General features: G+C 40.9%; 1 protein-coding gene across 3 annotated transcripts in view; it reads right to left on the reverse strand.

The window, feature by feature from the left end:
- The window catches only part of LOC108691319 (rho GTPase-activating protein 20-like), a 198,887-nt gene that overhangs the window by 136,860 nt on the left and 54,595 nt on the right, over positions 1-7,432 (reverse strand). For all 3 annotated transcript variants that reach the window (XM_018198995.1, XM_018198996.1, XM_018198994.1), the window contains 2 exons: positions 3,630-3,675; positions 2,188-2,360 (listed from right to left, as the gene is read on the reverse strand). In XM_018198995.1, coding sequence (XP_018054484.1) covers positions 2,188-2,360; positions 3,630-3,675 — 219 coding nt within the window. The remainder of the gene's footprint in view (positions 1-2,187; positions 2,361-3,629; positions 3,676-7,432) is intronic.

The following is a 7,432-nucleotide window of genomic DNA, read 5'->3' on the forward strand; positions in this document are numbered from 1 at the left end:
AATTATCGCATAAGATAGTCGTGGGCGTTAGTGGGTCACAAAAAGAAAAATACTTTTCCGGAAAGTATTCCAAACACTCAGGCGTTCGTGATTTATGTATTACATTGCGGATAGCTGTAATAAGCCGGCACATCGTTTCGCGCGTAGGTGCTTGGGAGATCAAGATCAGCGTTTCGTAACGACGTACTGCAATTTCTTGTATACGTCTGCCGCTAGTTCCCCAGACTTCGTGACGATATAAGTAAATAACGTATCGTAACGTGGCGTAAACCTCATATACTCGTACCACAAACGGATACCGCTGACCGCTTGCGAACACCCACATATAACATCTCGTAATCTGTTGGATGCTTGGCGTAGGCAGGACACTAGTAGCTTTCCGTTGCGATTACAGGTGCAGAAATGGTCAGGTAAAATTTTGCAGTTAACATTCTCGGCAAATCTGATAATGTAACGTCTCATTGAACATTCCTCGCTTAATGATGTCGCGCGAATACGTCGAATAGCAAAATGTACAAATAATAGAAGAGGCTCATGTTACTCAAAACTCGTTTGTAAAAAGATTTCGCAAGTGCGCAAAATCTATTTGCTAAGCCGTGAAGCGAGAGTAAGGAGATAATAAGCAAACCGGTATATCCCATTATCAATAATTGGCAAAACTTTGTTATGAGGCAATTAAAAGGCTTAGCTAGTGCAGTAAAGACGGCGCTTGAGGTTTACTGGATTTCAAATTTAGATAACAATGTGCCCAATAACGAAAGCGTATTTGCCAACACTTATCAACGTCGTATATACGCATTAGAGGTAGGTGCGCGCAGGTTCTCTTCTGCGTACCTGCGTGACTTACAAGACCCAAGTCTATATTTCAGCGAATGTTAAAGTCGCGGCCGCCGATTCCATCGATGCGTTCCGAACCTCCGATCATTACGCCCGTTATAAGCTGTCACATAGCTCATCTCATACACACGCTTCTTCTTACCGATATACGGCCAGTGTTTCGAATTTCTTTTTTCCCTTTTTTCTCCCCTTGATTTTTCACAATCAACCGTCTACGTAGAATTAACTTAAACTGCACTTATAATCGAATCGAGGTATCTAAATGAAACACTTATCGTTTTGCTTAACATACATACATGTAAAAGTTCTTTGTCCTCATCGAATCAATCGATTTTATCATCTCTTTGAATTTCGAATTAATTCTCACATTCATTGCCTGGTACTTTCGTTCCCCCCAAAAAGAAAAATGAATTATATTGTAAACTGATCGGAGAACGTATTGTGAAGCGCTCAGGAAGTGAACAGTTCTCGTTGCACGCTCGCATATGAGAGAATCCTGAAAGGTTAAGGAGAAGATGATGCTCTCTCGCGTACCGTTGCGTCAGCAACGCAAGATAAGACTTTCACTGAAGAGTCAAGTGTCCAGAAGTGAGAATACGAAACTCGGGATCGCTTTTACGATCGTCTTACGAGAGTTTGATTTCCGGCTTCACCGAGCAATTCAACCGTCTCATGAGATTCGCGTCAGTTCGCAATTTAATTCATGGTTCTCTTAAGGAAGAAGGGAGATTCGGCATTTGAAAGACTCGAGAACGAATTAATGTAATCAGACTTAATGACGGCACGATTAATTAGACGTATCTCCTCGAGATAGAAATTCCACCTTTCTCTTGTGAGATTCATTTCACTGTTCTCAACCGGCCCTCCCACCGATCTTTTCTTCAGCGCATACTTTTGTCGTATACTTCAGACGCGCGGTATTCGAGATTGAGACTAAAACCGAAGGTAAATGTCAGCAATTACCATTTACGAAGCTGAATCTTTACTAGTCAAACGTAATCATAGGCATACATTACAGAACGGAATGGAACATGCATGATATCGATTAAGTCAGCAATAGTGACATAATTTATGACGTTACGGACAAACGCGGAAAATCAATCTTTCCTTGGACTTCCTTTGACATTTTATAAATACAAACTAAATTTTAATGATCACGAGAAAATTATCTTTTTAGTAAAAAAAAATTCGACATTGAAATTGTTAAAAAATGATTCGATATTCTACAAATGATCATATCAACGGTTTCACTTATCAATGAATTAGTCTGAATGTAGAGATACCTTTGTCGAGAAAACTTAAATATTAGATAGATAAGATATGTGGTTTGTGATATTATTGAAAACTCACCGGTAGGAGAAGTAAAGACAAGGGCGAGTGCCTCGCAGCCGCCTGCCTGAGACTGAGAAAGTGCAGTAGGGGATCTTCGGCTGCCCTCAGCTCGTCCAGTGTCCTCCTAGCCTCGCTGTATTTCTCCAAGTATTCCCAGTAAGAATTCCAAAACGGGCCGGGGAATAAGTCACCTGTTGACAGCGTACACCGCCATAATTAAAATCTGTCTGTGTGCCGCGGCGTATGGAAAAAGCACCGAATTCCGTTATTAAATTACATGAGACTATCTTTCGCCACTCGTAAAATAATTGCGCTTGTCATATCACTCGACGGAGGGTTTTACGTTCTTCTCAGACGGTAATTAACAGCACCATCCGACGCGGGCATAAACGCGCGTTGCGATAAACGCAAAGCAGAAAATAAAATAGTATGTCGCGTGCAGTGAAGTAAACCGTGGCGCTAAAAAGGAAATTAAAATCGAATCGGAATTATTACCACATGCCTCTATTTTGTTTCATATATTTTTCGCCGACGAAGAGATACATTCCTCATATTTCTTTCCTTTTTTTTTTTTGTATGGGAAAATGATTTACCTTTGGAATTAACATTTTTTGCCCACGTTCCGTTTCCCGTCATGAAATGCAGGCTGCACCGTGTAATTCGCAGATTCAACGCATCGCGAATTTACGGTAGTCCATAGCCTCATATACGTTCGCACCATGAATTGACATCGCGTAATTACATCTTTCGAATGACGGCTTCTGCGTGTAAAAAATGCGAGCTCGCACGCGTGAGTCACGGCCGGGCGGGCGTAAAAAAATGCACGCGATATCGTGTTTCGAGATAACACTCGAACGGCACGAATAAATTCCCCTCGAGATATGTACACACGAGCCGCGGTACCGATTTACGATTTCGCCGTCGTCGTCCCATACGAAAGGATAAAGGATCGGCAATCGTATTAATGTAAATTCGAAATGGTTGGTGATGGTCATTTCACGGTAATAGCGGCAATGTGAGATGAAGAGTACTCGCATTGCCAGCAGTAGAGCGCGAGCCAATCGAGAACGAACTATCCAACTCGCCTAAAAAGCATGGCAAATCTCAATCGAGGTGGGCATCGTTTAATTAGCGCTCTTTTTTAAATCGAGATCAACTCGGCGCTACTTGTCGTTCGTTGTTGCAACTATCAGGCGCGATTATCGAGAAAAGAAAAAAGAAATAAAGAGAAACGAAAGAATGAAGATTCCTGACGTATACGCGCGATTATCGAAGGAAAGAACGCACGGTCGCCCTTGATAAGTTCCACTTTACCAGTTTCCTAAGCTGTGCAGAGCCGAGAACTGCTTGTCTCGGCCACTCTCTCGTGGAGCATAATAAACTCGTTAAGATCGCTTGGCATCGTAATCGATAATCGCGCAACGATAGCTAAGAAGCTACGCGTATGTATGCATACTCACTCGTCTTGAAAGCACCGCCGTCCCAATTCTCGAGTGCTCCACGGATCTGAAAAGAAGCAAAAGGGCAAGGTAGAATTGGCTTTTAAAATACAATGACCAACATATACGAGGAAAGGAACAGAGGGGGAGGCTATGTATAATGTATGAAGAGAGATGACTTGAATTCGAGGCGCGATATATACGCTCCTTTCCGATTCATTATTTTCGATCTGTCGTTTCCATCACTTGTCACTTAATCCAACGTAGCTTATTATTTTGTGTTATTGTAAGAATATTTTCGCACACTTGTGCCGGCGATTCAATAACTACCGATGAACTGTTCTTACTATGATACGTTAGCAAAATTATTCGAGATTGTTAAATTTATCACACAGTTAAGGTATGATGATTTATTGTATACAGTATCAATTTTGGTAATAGAAAAATTGTAATTAACGTATGTGTTCAATGATTTCTTCAGGATAAAAAATATGAAAGATATTGTGAAGTTAATAAAGTAAATTATTCATCTCTACTTCGTTTCAAGATAATTTTGTTTGAATATCCATATTTCATTAAATATAATAATTTTCTAATATTTTACGGTTGAGGGCGGAAATATTATATAGCTGTTCCGTTGACGGCACACTCTCCAAATATCTGACTGATCGTTAGAAATATTTGTAGCGAGATGATGTCGAAGACCCTAAACGGTTCGAGGTCAGACTACGTCCTCGAGAAGAGCATATATTTATCTGTTGACTTATGACGCAGCATTATGCCCAATCAGGACATCATCCAAAGAAGCACATTCGATATGAATGAGCTTAGTAATCCTCAAGACTTCCATACACAAAGGCGGTCGGCAGGTCGTCGATAATGTTACAGTAGCTAGCAAAGCAAAGTCAGTAATGTAAATTCCACGCGGCCCACATTCACATAAGTCATTCTTAGGACTTTAATATTAATCACCTTATGATACAATTATAGACAAAAAGCGGGGGGGGCGAGACTCCTCCGCAACTTTTCGATATGCGGATGCACGACTCTTTTTACGGGCGTGATAATAAAATGGAAATAAACCGGTCTATAGACCGGAAAGAATAGCGCGATACATCTGGCACGTAGTAATTAATTTCACTGTAATAAACGTGCCGCGCTTCGTGAAATTGTATTACACGGTTTTGGAGTAAGAAGAGCCGTGCTCGCGCGCACGGAGGAAAGATTAGCTCATGGTTTTACGTATGTGAGGTACGCAAAAGAGTGACGGACGGGATGCAGGGTTTCTCCAAGGCGCTTTAATGGCAAGGTCTTCCAGGCCACGCAGGCGGATGGAAATTATCGATGAGAGTCAATCAGCTTGCCTCCGAGCTACGAATACGTATCTATCGGAGGCACCGTGTAATCACAATAAAACTGCCGCCGCATTGCCGTGCACCGAGTACAAGAGAGAGCTCAATTCCTAACAACCAATTTGTTCCGGTTTAATTGCTACGTCTCTACGTGTGCTATCACAGGAAAGCAGAGCTCTCTTGGCTTTAACGCAGCAGCCGACCAACAATTATCACGATAAATTGTACGCCGATCTTGTGAGCGTACACTTCAAATTTCAAAGGCACGTAGACTGCAACGTTCTCTTCGCACAATGCGAACTCAAGAATGAAGGCAAAGAAAATACGAGGAAAGGTCGTCTTTTCGCTCGAAATATCTTTACGCTAAATTGGAATATATGGGTAGCTTTTAAGAAAATATATACGCGATTTTATAGAAGAATAAAATTTTATGGGATTTAAATCACTTATGTTTTTAGCTAATATATAAACTGCTATGACATATGTAAGATTTTAAATAATTAATTCGAATAATTTTACTTCCTTTACTCCAACTTTTTATGATTATTACATAAATTTTAAATATAGAAGCACGTAGTGTGACACAAATAAATTCCTTCGCGTACTTTCGCATATAAATGGACTGTTAGATTAATTAAAAAAAAAATCAAACATCGGATTAGAAAACATCGGAATTGAATTTAACTTACAATCATTCGCTGGAAGAGGTCAATGATCCATTCTCATCCGAACTTAAAAGATTAGAAGAACGACGACACGTTGAGCTATAAACCCAAGCGATAAGGTGAATGAGGCAATTTCTGAAGAGAAGATCAAATCTTCATTACAAAAGAGACTAGACTTTCCGGAGGTAGAATTTTAACATCGTCCAACAATTAATACAATCTTTAGTTATACATATATGAGGGTTTCGTATGTAATTACACGTTTTTCTCAAAACAGCGACTTATTTGACGGTCATTAGTTGTATTCATTAGCTATTAATAAGAAAATTTATATACGTCTGCATATAAAACAGTGTAATTATATTTAAGTCGCCTCAATACGCCTCAGCATAAGAGGCTGAAAGTGGACGTATAATTAAAACATTTACCGTGGTAAGCGATACTTCATGTAGCATAGAATGTTGCATTCCATGTAAGGAATTTTTATCGTACCGTCCGACAGTATCACGCATTACGTATCGATAAGTCACTTGGCTCGAATCGAGAAGAGAGATGATACCTGGCGTGAAATGAAAAAGGGAATGCGTGTATGTGTACGATGCATGTAGAAGCAATGATACGTGCGCTGCATCATCACGTCGTTCTTGGGCGTCACGATGTGATGCGTCGGCGTGTCGATGCGTTTCTTATTGTCAGATACGTATCTATGTTAAGCGCGCACGCACTGCGTGCCTCCATGCATTTATGCATCGCATTATACGCACCGACCAACGATAGGATAGGTACAGGGTGATCCATTCGTTTTCGAGGCTGTCGAGAGTAGAGGAAGTGTGTCTATGTCTCGAGCGATCATGAATTATGTATTCATACGCGCTCGAAGATTGTCATGCCGCTCATCATTTACTCTTGCCGTGAATGGCAAGGAAAATAATTAATAAAATAATTACACAGAACTGTGATCACAACCCCGATTATCGGAAATCACATTAAATTCGACGTAAACGTCACTGCGCGCGCGTAAAACGCGACCGCACCAGCGGTCTGGTTATAAAATCACGTGAAATAACGATTAGACGATCAAGTAAATTAATCAGCTGTGAAATTATTAATTAAACAGGCCCTCAGAAAAAAAACCACGCGTGATGTGCCTTTGATTCTATCGCAATCTCTTATACAGGATGTATATATACACACTTACCTACAATCTGTGATCTTCATTTCAACGATAAAAAAACTTAAGACGAATCTGGGATCGAGTTTCTTTCCTAGTCAGCATCTCGCGAAACAAAAAAATCCGAGTCAAATCGCGTACTGACTTATAAATAAATTTAGTCTTAAAACTGGAATCGCGAGACGCGGAACAACACTGTATATGAACAACCAAAGGCAACGACCAGCTCTTCTATTCCCTGCGTAGTGACGGACGTTCGATTATCGATAATCTCGGTCGGCGTATTACGATGGACACCATGGCCAATTTTTCGCTCGTGCTGCTCCTCTCTATCCGCGTCGCGCGGATACGCAGATGCGCATTCCTCGGAGGCGGTTTTAATTATACGTCGCACGCGCACGCCCGTCCCTTCGGCTCTTCGGCCCTACCGCCCATCTAGGACGACGACGAGTATGCGAGCGGAGGGCGTACCCAAAAAAAGCAGATCGAATTCCTGTACGTTATTAGGGACTTACTATGCGAATGTGTGTGTGTGTGTGTGTGTGTGTGTGTGTGTGTGTATTAGGCGTTTTTTTAATGTTATCTAACGGGAAAAATGCCACGAACTTTTTCCCATACTTAATATATATATATATA

Source organism: Atta colombica, unplaced genomic scaffold (genome assembly GCF_001594045.1).
Source record: "Atta colombica isolate Treedump-2 unplaced genomic scaffold, Acol1.0 scaffold45, whole genome shotgun sequence".
Lineage (NCBI taxonomy): Eukaryota > Metazoa > Arthropoda > Insecta > Hymenoptera > Formicidae > Atta > Atta colombica.